General features: G+C 40.0%; 1 protein-coding gene across 1 annotated transcript in view; it reads right to left on the bottom strand.

Moving 5' to 3' along the window:
• The window catches only part of frk (fyn-related Src family tyrosine kinase), a 113,020-nt gene that overhangs the window by 11,081 nt on the left and 87,016 nt on the right, over positions 1-14,923 (bottom strand). Inside the window, exons 3-5 of the mRNA XM_020519916.2 lie at positions 12,085-12,248; positions 7,880-8,048; positions 2,201-2,359 (exon numbers count right to left, since the gene is read on the bottom strand). Of these exons, the coding sequence (XP_020375505.1) occupies positions 2,201-2,359; positions 7,880-8,048; positions 12,085-12,248 (492 nt within the window). The remainder of the gene's footprint in view (positions 1-2,200; positions 2,360-7,879; positions 8,049-12,084; positions 12,249-14,923) is intronic.

Raw genomic sequence — 14,923 nt, 5'->3', positions numbered from 1 at the left:
CAACAATTAAGAAGCATACTCCCATTGGACAAAGTAGCTTACTTGACTGGTACTCATTTATAAACATTGACTCTCTCCACCCCCAATGCACAGTAGCAGCAGTGTGTACCATCTGTAAAATGCACAGCAGAAATTCACCAAAGCTGCTTCGACAGTATGTTCCAAACCCAAGACCACTAGAAGGATAAGGGCAGCAGATATATGGGAAAGCCATTACATGCAAGTTCACCTCCAAGCTACTCACCATCCTGTCTTGGAAATATATCACTGTTTCTTCACTGTCGCTGAGTCAAAAACCTGGACCTAACAACAGTGTGGGTACACCTACACCAAATGGTCTGCAGCAGTTCAAAAAGGGAACTTGCCATGACCTTCTCAAGGGAAAAGGCAATGAATGCTTGCTCAGCAGCAAACCCCACATCACCTGAATGAATAAAAAAAGTCCAACATACTTTCGGTTGGCCTCTCATATTCAGTAACCTAGAGATAACCCAAACCACTGATACATGTGTACTTTTATGCAACATGCCCTGTTCATTTGTCACATTTGTGATTCCCTGACCTACACTGGCTCTGGCTTGAGCAATGCTGGATTGCAAATGTCTTTTCCCTGTTTCAAATTCTCTCTATTACCTTTCCCTACTTTTGTAATTGCCTTCAATCCAACAATCCTCCAAGTTGTCTGCATTCATTTAACTCATTTTGGCCTTGAGGATCCCTGATTTTAATTCCTCTATTAATAGCGATCGTGCTTTAAATTGCCCAGTTTGTAAGTCCTTGAATTCCCTCCCTCAACCTCATTTCTTTTCTTTATGCATTAAGATATCTATCTTTGCTTAGGCTTTTGGTTATCCCCCTAATACTGCCTTATGCGACTTAGAATCTAATTTGCTTTATACTGTACCTATAAAGAATTTGGGGATATTTTATTATGCTAAAAAGTACTCTTTAGTGATAAGTTTGTGTTTTTTTTGTAAGTCTGTAGTGGTTACAGAGATAGATTTAAGGCACTAACTGAGCTAAACCCGGAATCTTCTACATTGGCAATGCTAATCACATATTCATTGCATATAGATGTCAGGCATTAACTGTGATGGTTAGGTTAGGAGGTGAATTTTTGTTATATATAGCTCTACACACTTTTATCAGCATTTATTTGTAAAAAAATTTGGTCCAGTCTAGTCTTCAGTTACTTGGCTTTCTGGAATATAACAGCTATACAATCCAATTATCTACCAAGTCATCTGTGGACAGTAGCTATTATATTTTTTGAAATCACTCAACAGTCATCAAGCAATTTGTACTGTGATTTACAGGGACGAATGTTGCTCTAAAATGAAATAGCAGTGTGACAGCTCCAGACATCAGTGCTTCCTGAATTGAGCACTAAGTCACAGTAAAATTTCACTCAGCAAGCAGTAACTTCAAGCACTTTGTGTCATTAAAAGTAACTGAGGGGAAAAAAAACTGCAATGGTTCAAACATAAATGTGGAAGTCAGATAATTTATGCATTATGATTATTCAACATCTTGGCCAATTCTGGAAATTACAGTATACTCGATAGGATGTTAAAATTAAATACTAATTCTCATAATTTGCTACACTATCAGGTAACTCTCAGTGTCATACACATGTTTTTTGAGAGATGTTCCGACAATCTGCCCTCACCTGATGAGTAGGTACTGTATATATAAAATACGTAGGATACTTTCATTACAATTATCTTACATCATCACCTATAGATGTTGTCTCAACAATTTAGAAACATCTCAAAAGAGAAGTAAATTGTATCTTCCCTGATTGTAAGTTTGGGGGCTTTAGTGAAAGTATTTTTCTTATATTCATTTTAAAAACATCAGGAAAAGAGGTTTCCAACATCATGCCAACCGAATGCAAAAAAGCTTCAAGTTATTCTTCTAACGAAAGAAAGTGGCAACATCCAGGGACATATTTGTGACAGTGGAAACAAATTGTACAACCCCACTTCTCTTTCAGAACAGCCACCAGGATAGGCCGTCTCTCAGATAAATATCAAGGGAACAGGAAAAAGTGCTCATTTCCTACAGTTTAATTCCTTTTGGAATTAATTGCCTATTCCTTACCCTCTTGATAAATTATTGTTGTATATTGTTGCATTTTACTTTAAATCTCTTGGTATGAGCTAAAGGCAAGCTGATTGTGGAAAGTCATTATACTTACTGTGTAAGTAGTCAAGCAAGCTCCCATTTTTCATTAATTCAGTAATAATGTAAATTGGTTCTTCTACAGTGCAGACAGCATACAGCTGGATAAGCTTGGGATGTCGCAGTTTCTTCATTATTTGTGCCTCCCTCAGGAAGTCTTCTTTAGCCATCGTACCTCAAGATAGACATAGAAAACAAATTTAAGCATGCATCCTTATCCAATGACATTATAATAAAAGCTAATGGAGTGGTTATAATTCATCTATTTAATGGGCTTTTAGCATTAATTTTATGCAGCCCATAGGTGTCAGCTTGGTTTGGTGTTCATACCCTCAATATTGAGTCAAAAGGCTATGGTTCAAGTCCCATTCCAGAACTTGACCCCAGAATCTAGGCTAACACTATGTACAGTACTGAGGTATTGCTCACACTGTCTGAATGTATACGGCACAAGCAAGCTCACTCACAACACTGCTAGGTCTCATATGGTAGAGAAAAACCACTTCCTGGTCTAACTAGAAGAGTCTCTTGTGGTTAACAAGATACTGTTTATTAAATATTAGCAACTAGCCACAGATTACTTCAGTAAGACAGACACTGTTACAGAAACCTGTTACAGAGTAGGTCTAGATGTTAGGTCTCTCTTTGAAAAGTAATTTGAGCTACCCACAAGATTACATGACATCAGCATAGTGGGTAGTGCTTCAGGCATTCCCCCTCAGTTATTAACCCTTTCAGACCAATATTCAACAGTATACAGTCAGGTAACTCAGGAGGATAACCTCTGGATTAGAACAATACATGCATTCTGCGCTTTCTTTCATTTGCCCTTCTCCAAAAATATTGAAGGCAAACCCAGAAATATAATTATGGGCTGACACAGTCTATGTTGGCTCTCTGAAAGAATATTTTACAGAGATTTACTCTCAGACCCATTTCCCACAGCCTGCCAATATTTTTCACTTTACATGTTTATCCAATTCACTTTTGAAAGCTATGATTGCTTCTGACATACTCTCAGGAAGCCCACTTGCGTCCTAAAAAATTCTTTCCTTATAGTGTCTTTAGCTCTTTTGTCAATCACTTTAAAGCTGGTCATCTTGCTCTCAAATCATTTACCAATTGGAACAGTTTCTGTCTGTCTTTCTACTCCATCTCATTGTCATAGACCCATGCAGCACAGAAACACATCCTTCAGTCCAACCAGTCCATGCTGACCATAATTCCAAACTAAACTAGACTCATCTGCCTGCACTTGGCCCATATCCCTCCAAACATTTCTTATTCATGCACTTATCCAAATGTCTTTTAAATGTTATACTATACCCACATCCATCACTTCCTCTGGAAGTTCATTCCACACACAAAACAATCTCTATGTAAAAAAATTGTCTCTCATGTCTTTTTTAAATCTTTCTCCTCTCGCCTTAAAAAATATGCTCCCTTGTTTTGAAATTCTTACCTTAGGGAAAAGACACCTGTCATTCACCTTATCTATACCCCTCATGATTTTATAAATATCTATAAGGTCACCTCTCAACTCCCTATGTGCCCGTGAAAAAAATCCCAGCCTATCCAGCCTTTCTTTATATCTCAAACCCTCCATTCCCAGCAACGTTCTGGTAAATATTTTCTGAATCCTCTCCAGCTTAATAATATCCTTCCTATAATAGGGCAAACAGAACTGAACACAGTACTGAACACTTTTAGCAAATAGTCTTCCAAACTTTTCACAAAGGGGAACAATTTCAACTTTTCCAATCTATCCACATAACCAAATCCTCTCAACCCTGGAACCTTCTCACACATCTTTTCTACACCTTTTCATAATAAAATATGGCCAGGTATAAATTGGTAAGGTGCCTATTTCCCAAACAGCACATGTACAAAGATGCAGTCAAAAGGAAATTCACTTACTTAACTCAGTCACTTTTCTTTCCTCATGAACAGGGGAACAAACAATTTATTTGTCTTGTACCTGTTACTTTTGACAGCTGGTTTTCTTGTTGTTTCATTCCCTTTCTTCCTGAAAACTAACGCTTGTGCCCAGAATAAACTGATTTGTCCCAAGGACATGAAATCTGAATATCTATTGGTCATTTAGGATAATGTGATCTATGGTCTTGCTGGTCACTGTAGCTTGGGATAAATTAAGAGGACATAGATATGTCACCTTCCTACGCTGGGATGATCAAAATGTACATGCAATGCACCAACTACAGCCTAACAAAAACAAAGATGACTTACTACTCATTTTGTTATGATCTCAGCTGATGTTATTACTGGACAAGTCAGACCCCAGATTGAAATCTGGCCTGATAGATCATATTTTGTTTTGTCTTTGTTTTTATAAAGTGGTCTCTCGCTGAAACATATGCAATATTGCAGATTTTGCTTTAACAATAAAACAGAAGCTTATCAACAAAAGAAATTATGATAAAACAGATTAAACTAAACTACATAAAACACAAATTCAAAGATTTTTAAACACAGTAAATGTATAATCTCATAATATCAATGTACTTATTTATGAATTGAAAAGAAAAACAGCTTTCGTATAATACCCAAAACAAATTCAAATGTACCCAAAAGCACATCTTGTATTGCACATCATACAGTACTCACAGAATCCATGTATCTAACATCTTGATATGTTTAACTGTGACTTTAACTCCTAGATTGGAAATGCTGTTAGATGCTTCCTGAAGCTGTTATACACCTGAGCTTAAATAGACTCAGGTTTTAGTAACCATTTCAGGGTTTTAACTCAATACTTTTGGTTTGGGACTATCATGAACTCTTTCTGGAAAGTAATCTCATTTCACTACATCCCTTCTCAAGAGCTGGTCTACACAGTTAGCTTCAACCACGTTGTAGGAGAGACGTGATAGCACTGGACAGGGTACAGAGGAGATTTATCAGGATATTGCCTGGACTGGAGGGCTTCAGGTATGGAGATAGATTGGACAGACTGGTGTTGTTTTCCTTAGAGCAGAGGAGATTGAGAGGAGACACGACTGAGATGTATAAAGTTATGAGATATATACAGATAGGATAAACAGGAAGAAATATTTCCCCTTGATGGAGGGATCAATTATGAGGGGGCATAGATTTAAGATAAATGACTGAACATTTAAAGGAGATGTGAGGAAAAATGCTTTCACCCAGAGGTTGGAGGGAATCTGCAACTCACTGCTTATTAAAGATGGTCGAGGCTGAAACCGTCATAATGTTTAAGAAATATTTAGATGTGTACTTACGATGCCAAATTGTACAAGGCTATGAGTCAAGTGCTGAAAATGGGATTAGAATAGTTAGATGGTTGTTTTTGACTGGCATGGATGCAACAGAGCCTTTTTCTGTGCTGTAGATCCATATGACTCTTAGGACTTCACAGTACTGCTCACAACTCAAACTAAAATTAACTGTCTCTTTCTGAGCTATAGATGATTACCTTAAGTTTAAAAGAAACTCTCCTGACCTTCTAAACTGGAGCTTACTATTCTTCGTTGGTTTTAAAATTTGACCAGAAAAAGCCATTAATTCTAAAACTAGACCTCAAAAGCAGTTTCAAAAGAAATGATCATGCTACAGAAATACTTGCGAGTTAATTATTAACTTGAGACACACTGAAAACCCATGTCTCCCACTAACGCCGAATCCAAGAGCCTAACTTGTAATAAATGATATAAAAAAGTATATAAATCATATAGCTTACATCACAATTTGCATATAAGCAGTGAGATAACAGCAAGTAAAGGTCACCCATTAAGAATTTATTGTTGAGTTGAGTGGAATCCAATAGCTTGTCCTCACAGTCAAGTTCACTGAACTTAGATGAAGTCAGGCCTAAGTAAAGCAGGTTAAGGGGAAGAAGGTAGCAGTGGGGAAGACAGTTAGGAAATGATAAGAATCCTTAGGAAATCATCGGTGAGGCACAGAAAGAACAATGATGCTTAACTTGCTGTCAAAAAATCCTCACTTAAATAAATACATTTTTTTCAGGAGTCCAAGCGCAATCTACTGCATATGCCTTTTTAAAGGTTTCTGGTTATGGCTGCTTTTGGATAATTGGGAACAAACATGTCTTTCACAGCCAGGGTGCCATTCATTCCCAAACAAAATGGCTTTGGGTGTTACCTACGTCAAAATAATCAGATTCAGATTGTGATAATCAAACTGGGACACCCATATTGAACTCAGCTGGAAGATGACAATGGACAAGCTTCAGGTAGACATATTGCAAAAAAAGTATTATTTTGCAATTTTGATCTCTCTATTGCTCTATTCCCAGTAGAAAGCAGGGGTATAGATCAAAATTGGAGTCCTTGTTTCTAGTCACAAAATGAAGAAATGGGTTTCCTTTCTAAATTAAATTGTGTCATCGATTTTTAAGGAGCAAATCTCCTCACCTGTGCATCAAGAACCTTCTGCTTCTTTATTTAGTTTAAAATCTGACCATTTAAGATGTATTTCCTTTTCTGCTCCTGTTTTCATATGCATTAATTTTCACGGTTCTGAACTAAACAACATAAGTCACCCATCTGCCCATATTGCTTACCTACTTATTGAAATTTTAGAATCTACAGAACTTTTCATACCCTCCCAATTTATTACCTCACATTATATAAAGGTGTGAAGTGATTCATTTTGGAAGGTCAAATTTGAATGCAGAATACAGGGCTAATGGCAGGATTCTTGGCAGTGTGGAGGAACAGAGGGATCTTGGGGTCCATATCCATAGATCCCTCAAAGTTGCTACCCAAGTTGATAGGGTTGTTAAGACGGCGTATGGTGTGTTGGCTTTCAATGGCAGGGGAATTGAGTTTAAGAACGGTGAGGTTATGCTGCAGCTCTACAAAACTCTGGTTAGACCACACTTGGAATATTGTGTTCAGTTCTGGTCACCTCACTATAGGAAAGATGTGGAAGCTTTAGAGAGGGTGCAGAGGAGATTTACCAGGATGCTGCCTGGACTGGAGGGCAGATCTTATGAGGAAAGGTTGAGGGAGCTAGGGCTTTTTTCATTGGAGTGAAGAAGGATGAGAGGTGACTTGATAGAGGTTTACAAGATGATGAGAGGCATAGATAGAGTGGATAGTCAGAGACTTTTTCCCAGGGCGGAAATTACTATTACAAGGGGGCATAATTTTAAGGTGATTGGAGGGAGGTATAGGAGAGATGTCAGAGGTAGGTTCTTCACACAGAGAGTGGTGGGTGTGTGGAATGCGCTGCCGGCAGTGGTAGTGGAGTCAGAGACTTTAGAGACTTTTAAGCGACTCTTGGGTAAGCATATGGAGCATAGTAAAATGTAGGGTATGCAGGGTAGATCGATCTTAGTAGGATAATAGGTCGGCACAACATTGTGGGCCAAAGGCCCTGAACTGTGCTGTACTGTTCTATGTTCTATATATTTCCAAGATCTCAATTTTTTTAAACCTTTGATTTCTAACCTTCAAACATTTTAACAGTTATATTCCAAGTGCCTTCTAAAATCCCAATAAATCCCAATCTTCACTAGAAGTCTTTTCTCTGTGTTTTCACATCTGTACGCGTCTATTACATGTTTTTATCTTTTCCTTACTATTTTCTCATTTAACCAGCCCACCACTTAATTTCAACTCATGAGTAACAGTTTTCTATTTTTATTAATCTTAGGCACTGCATTGTCCAAAGGCCAGATAAATGATCTTACCAGTTTTCAGGGTTTTTATTGCAACTTGAGTTCTGTCATTCCAAACTCCTTGCCATACTTCTCCAAATGTTCCAGCACCCAATTTCTTTATCAGTTTCAGAGAGTCACGTGCAATTTCCCAATGATCAACAGTGTTGTAGGATAACCCAACAGTAACTGGTGTTTCCAGCTAATGATTTAAAACAAAGAGTCAAACATCTCACATGTTTCAATATTGCATACAGAGCCAACAAATAGAATCTACAAGACTATGGATAAATTTAGTTGAAGATTAATATCAAATCTACAAGAAACAAATGTTTCAACTGCGTCATGAAGAATGTAAAAATATCCAATTTCAAACACAACAATTTACAGTACAGGAGGAAAGGGAAATTGATTGGTTAGCAGGTTGACTCTGATAGCCTGAGACTTTGTTTGGTAGAAACCAAGAGGGAAATATGTGCTATAACAAGGTGTAGAGCTGGATGAACACAGCGGGCCAAGCAGCATCAGAGGAGCAACATGGCAGTCTCAATGTACACTAATACTCTTTTTAAAAAGATCAATTTTAGGTATAAGTCAGGGCTGTAACAAAGCTTCAGAAATATAACTGTCCCTTTAATAATAAGGGGATGCAAAAAAAAAGAAATCAAGCTGTCCCTCCTGAAGCCCGAAGAAAACCTAAAGCTTTGATGCTGCTTGGCCCGCTGTGTTCATCCAGCTCTACACTTTGTTATCTCAGATTCTCCAGCATCTGCAGTTCCTACTATCTCTGAGGGAAATATGTGCTTTCTGTGCGTAGGTGCAATTCAAACTAAGTGGGTTACTTGAGCATATTTCTTTTGTCTGCAAAGCAATAATCCTTACAAATGTTTCCACATCTCTTCTAGCATGATTAAAAGAACCACATTATGAGGTTGAGTAATTATCTCAAATTGATTGCTAGCATAGCAATTAGCACACTCAGAATTATAGGTCAAGTTCTGTCCAATCACAGATATTAGGTTTGGAGTTTTGCAAATGCAGGCTGATTTACTATGGTCACAGGATCATGGAGTTATACAACACACAAACAGACCCTTTGGTCCAACTCATCCATGCTGACCAGATATCCTAAATTAATCTAGTCCCATTTACCAGCATTTGGCCCATATCCCTCGAAACCCTTCCTATTCATATAACTATCCAGATGCCTTTTAAATGTTGTTATTGTAAAAGCCTCCTCCACTTCCTCTGGCAGCTCATTCCATACATGCACCACCCTCTGCATGAAAAAGTTGCCCCTTAGGTCCCTTTTAAATCTTTCTCCTTTCATTTTAAAACAATGCTTTCTAATTTTGGACTCATCTACCCTGGGAAAAATATCTGGGCTATTCATCCTATCCATGCCCTCAGGATTTTGTAAACTCCTTAGCCTCCAATGCTCCAGGGAAAATGGCCCCAGCCTATTCAGCCTCTCCCAAAAGCTCAAAATCTCCAACTCTGGCAACATTCTTGTAAATTTCTTAACCCTTTCGGGTTTGACAACATCCTTCTTATAGCAGGGAGACCAGAATTGAATGCAGTATTCTAAAAGCAGCCTAACCAATGTCCTGTACAGCCAGAGCATGACATCTCACCTTATATATTCAATGCACTGACCAATAAAGGCAAGCATACCAAATGCCTTCTTCAGTACCCTGTCTACCTGGACTCTACCTTCAAGGAACTATGAACCTGGATCCCAAGTTCTCTTCATTCAGTAACACTCCCAGGACCCTACCACTAAGTGTATAAGTCCTGCCCTGATTTGCCTTTCCAAAATGCATCACCTCACATTTATCTAAGTTGAACTCCATCTGCCGCTCCTCGGTTCATCTGGTCAAGGTCCTGTTGAACTCTGAGATAATTTTCTTCGCTGTCCATTACACCACCAATTTTGGTGTCATCTCCAAACTTACTAACCATTCATCCTATATTCACATCCAAATCATTTATATAAATGACGAAAAGTAGTGGACCCAGCACCAATCCTTGAGGCACACCACTGGTCACATGCCTCCAGTCCAAAAAATAATCCTCCACCACCACCCTCTGTCTCCTACCTTCAAGCCTACCTTCATGTGATCTAACCTTGCTAACCAGTCTGCCATGTGGAACCTTGTTGAACACCTTGCTGAAGTCCATATAGACACACCCACTGCACTGACATCAGCAATCTTCTTTGTCATTTCTTCAAAAAACTCAATCAAGTCTGTGAGACAAGATTTCCCACGCACAAAGCCATGTTGAATATCCCTAATCAGTCTTTGCCTTTCCAAATACATGTAAACCCTATCCCTCAGAATCCTCCCCGCCCCCAAAACGTACTAGCACTGATGTCAGGCTCATCAGTCTATAGTTCCCTGGCTTTTCCTTACCACCTTTCTTAAATAATGGCACCAGATTAACCAACCTCCAGTCTTCCAGCACCTCACCTGTGGCTATCGATGATACAAATATCTCAGCACGGGGCCCAGCGATCTCTTCCTTAGCTTCCCACTGAGTTCTAGGGTACACCTGATCAGGTCAAAAGGATTTATCCACCTTAATGCTTTTTACAATGTTCAGCACCTCCTCTTCTGTAATATGGACACTTTTTAAGATATCACTATTTATTTTCCCAAGTTCTCCAGTTTCCATATCCTTCTGCACTAAAAACACTGATACGAAATATCCATTTAGTATCTCACCCACTTCCTCTGGCTCTACACATAGCCAGCCTTGTTGTGCTTTAAGGGGCCCTATTCTCTCCCTAATTAGACTTTTTCCCTTAACCTATTTGTAGAATCTCTTTGGATTCTCCTTAATCATACATGCCAAAGATATCTCATGTCCCCTTTTTGTCCTCCTAAGTATACTCCTATTGCTGTGATACTCCTTTAGGGATTCACTTGATCCCAGCTATCTATACCTGACATTGGCCTCTTTCTTTTTCTTGACCAGAGCATTAATTTGTCTAGTCATCCAGCATTCTCTACATCTACCATTTATTCATTCGCGGGATGAGGGTGTCACTGGCTAGGCAGCATTAATTGCCCATCCCTAATTGCCCAGAGGGCAGTTAAGAGTCAACCACATTGCTATGGGCCTAGAGTCACATGTTGGCCAGAACAGGTGAGGATGGCAGTTTCCTTCCCTAAAGGATATTAGTGAACCAGATGGGTTTTTCCGACAATCGACAATGGATTCACGGTCAACATTAGATTGTGAATTCCAGACAGTTATTGAATTCAAATTCCACCATCTGCCATGAATGGATTTGAACCCAGGTCCCCACAACATTATCTGGGTTTCTGGATTAACAGTCCAGCGATAATACCGCTAGGCCATCGCCCCCCACCCCCCCGATGGCCTTGCCTTTTGCACTAACAGGAACATACTGTCTCTGAACTCTTGTTATCTCATTTTTAAAGGCCTCCCAGTTTCCAACCTTCCCTTTACCTGCAAATAGCCTCTCCCAATCAACTTTTATAAGTGCTTGCCGAATACCGTCGAAATTGGCCTTACTCCAATTTAGAACTTTAACTTTTAGGTCAGGTCTATTCTTTTCCATAACTATTTGAAAACTAATAGAATTATGATCACTGGCCTCAAAGTACTCCTTCACTGATGCCTCAGTCAGGTGCCCTGCCTTATTACCCAAGAGAAGTTCAAGTTTTGTTCTCTCTCCAGTAGGTACATCCACATACTGAATAAGAAAATGTTCTTAGATACACTTTACAAATTCCTTTCCATTCAAGCCCTTAACACTGGATGTTCCTGTCTATTTTTGGAAATTTAAAATCCAGCTATCATTACAACCCTATTATTCTTACAGGTATCTGAGATCTCCTTACTTATTTGCTTCTCAATTTCCCAATGACTACTGGGGGGCCTATAGAACAATCCCACTGAAGTGATCATCCCTTTCCTATTTCTCAGTTCCATCCACATAACTTCACTGGACATCATTTCAAACTTGTCATTATTGTGTTTGTTCTGCAAACCAACAAACAGAATAAACTCTTTGGGATAATACTTTGTTTATTTGAATGGCTTTAAGTAGTCTTTACAATTCAGTAACTATTTTACTAATCATTGTTTCCAGAAAACAATCTCTTAGTCCTATTTCTTGTGGGCAAACATTTTATTGAAAAATGAACAAGTAAAGGATTTGATAAAGTAAAATAAAGTTTTTTGATAAAAGTATACATTTGCTTCACCTTCTGGCATGGAGCTCTAAGTTGCGTGCACAAGCCATCTTGATTTTGCAAATAGTGGTTGACAAGCTCTGTCAATGTTTGAAAGGTTGCTCTTTTTGTGATAAAAAATCCTCCCTCATCCAACCGCCTGATTTTATAATGTTTCACAGTGTCTTCATCACGGACTGTAACATATGAAATAAATACAGCATTCAAAACACAATTTGTTCAAAGCAGTAACGATATTAATAGTTAGTGATTGCTGGGCAAACAGCAAAGTGAAAGGACTAGCATGAAACCTAAGCCAGAGTTCAATTGTCTTGGTCAGCTTGATTGAACAAAGCCTGAACCAAAGAACCTAACCATTATGAATCGCATGGATCAGTTAAAACAACAACCAACCAACCAACAGAGAAGTTAACTGAAAAAAATTGCAAGAGAGATGATGGATGTGCTTGTGAGACAAATATATGCTTATAGTAAGACTCCACACTACCCTCATTAAATTAATCCACTTTGGACTTTGTGCTTGACTTTAAATCGAGTAGATTAAAACTGGTTCTACAGCATTCTTAAACCTTACAAAATAAGGAGAGCTAATTTAAGGTGAATTTTTACTTGGATTCTTGGACACTGAATGAGTGTTTTATGTTTTTTTTTGCCTAATGAATGATTTGTCCCTCATTCCAATGTAATAGCCGAGGTACAACCACAGCGACATTAATTCTTAGCATATGCTCTGTATTGGTGGTGTGAATTCAGCCAACAGACATACAGTTTAAAGGAACATGCACCTCCTTTCGGAGGTGATGCACTTTTGCTTCTGTGCTGTAAACGAGGCACAATGCAAAGATCCAAAGGTTTTCCTACAGTCCTTATGGAGAAGAAGGACCTCCTACCACCCTCATTTCCCAATACCTGGTGCTTCTTTCTTCCTCTATCTGATGATACTCTCCCCACATGCACATCCTCAAAATATTACACATCAGCAGGTCAAGAACAAGTGTGACTCATTTCCTCTCTTGCAAACACCAGCTCAAAAAGCAGCACAACATTTTACAATAGAGAGTTAGTTAAAGGAAGCTATGCTGGATGAATTACAGACCACAAGTTAGCTGCAGCAAGGGCAGCAGGGAAAGATGGCCCATGAACTAGCACTCTTGTGGATCAATTCTCCAACAGATGTCACAAGTGAACAATTCCAGTTCATCTGCCATGCACCAGCAATTGCTTGCTGCATTGATCAGTCAGAGAGTTTCAGATGAAGGGGTTTGCCTTCAATTGGTGGCAGGTCTTCACATGATACAGTCAGCAAGGAAGCACATCCTCATTTCTATGCACAGGACACTGCAATATAGAGATTATGATGAAAATTCTGCAATCTTCAGTGGAAAGTAAGACTGATGCTATTCAGGTTCTGGATTCTGGCACTTCATACAACACAATATGCTTGAGGGAACTCATGGAAAAAGACTTGAACATCATCAAGTCGTTCTTATGTATGATTCTTACAAAGAAAAGTGAGAATGTTGAGGTGCAGCCCTCTGTTAGTGCAGTGACACCACTGGTTAGTAACATTCTGTCCACTCATTTGGCTTATTTCACCCAGCAGCCTTCAACCAGAAATCTGTCCCAGTACAGAAATCAATTACCCTAACAAAAACCAAGACACTAAAGTCTGCAGCTGGACGCTCTCATAAGTAAATTTTTAAAAGCCATGTAACAATGGCTATCTCAATTGTCCTCATTGGAGATACACACAGGCTTCCATCTCCCACACAATGGATAGCGCCGTACTGGAGAATAGGGTAGGTCAAAGAGCACCTAAGACAGCCATTAAAGAATTGTAGTGTGGTGGCGCCATCTGGTATTTGTACAACTTTGCTACAACTGGAAAGACAACTGTTTGACAGAGATAGTAGGAACTGCAGACGCTGGAGAATCCGAGACAACAAGGTGCAGGGCTGGATGAACACAGCAGGCCAAGCAGCATCATAGGAGCAGAGAGGCTGACGTTTCGGGCCTAGACCCTTCATCAGAAAAGGGGGAGGGGAAGGGGGTTTTGAAATAAATAGGGAGAGAGTGGGAGGCGGATAGAAGAGGGATAGAGGAGAGGATAGGTGGAGAGGAAACAAACAGGTCGAAGAGGCGGGGATGGGGCCAGGAAAGGTGAGTGTAGGTAGGGAGTTAGGAAGGGGATAGGTCAGTCCAGGGAGGACGGACAGGTCAAGGGGGCGGGATGAGGTTGGTCGGTAGGAGATGGAGGTGCGGCTTGAGGTGGGAGGAGGGGATAGGTGGGAGGAAGAACAGGTTAGGGAGGCAGGGACGAGTTGGACTGGTTTTGGGATGCGGTGGGGGGAGGGGAGATTTTGAAACTTGTGAAATCCACATTGATACCATTGGGCTGCAGGGTTCCCAAGCGGAATATGAGTTGCTGTTCCTGCAACCTTCGGGTGGCATCGTTGTGGCACTGCAGGAGGCCCAGGATGGACATGTCGTCTGAGGAATGGGAGGGGGAGTTGAAATGGTTCGCGACTGGGAGGTGCAGTTGTTTGTTGCGAACCGAGCGTAAGTGTTCTGCAAAGCGGTCCCCGAGTCTCCGCTTGGTTTCCCCGATGTAGAGGAAGCCACACCGGGTACAGCGGATGCAGTATACCACATTGGCAGATGTGCAGGTGAACATCTGCTTGATGTGGAAAGTCTTCTTGGGGCCTGGGATGGGGGTGAGGGAGGAGGTATGGGGGCAGGTGTAGCACTTCCTGCGGTTGCAGGGAAAAGTGCCGGGTGTGGTGGAGCTGGAGGGGAGTGTGGAGCGGACAAGGGAGTCACGGAGAGAGTTGTCCCTCCGGAAAGCAGATAA

The sequence above is a fragment of the Rhincodon typus genome, chromosome 5 (genome assembly GCF_021869965.1).
Source record: "Rhincodon typus isolate 14 chromosome 5, sRhiTyp1.1, whole genome shotgun sequence".
Classification (NCBI taxonomy): Eukaryota; Metazoa; Chordata; class Chondrichthyes; order Orectolobiformes; family Rhincodontidae; genus Rhincodon; species Rhincodon typus.
The sequence above is the reverse complement of the archived record's forward strand: the minus strand, read 5'-3'. Positions and strand labels throughout refer to the sequence as shown.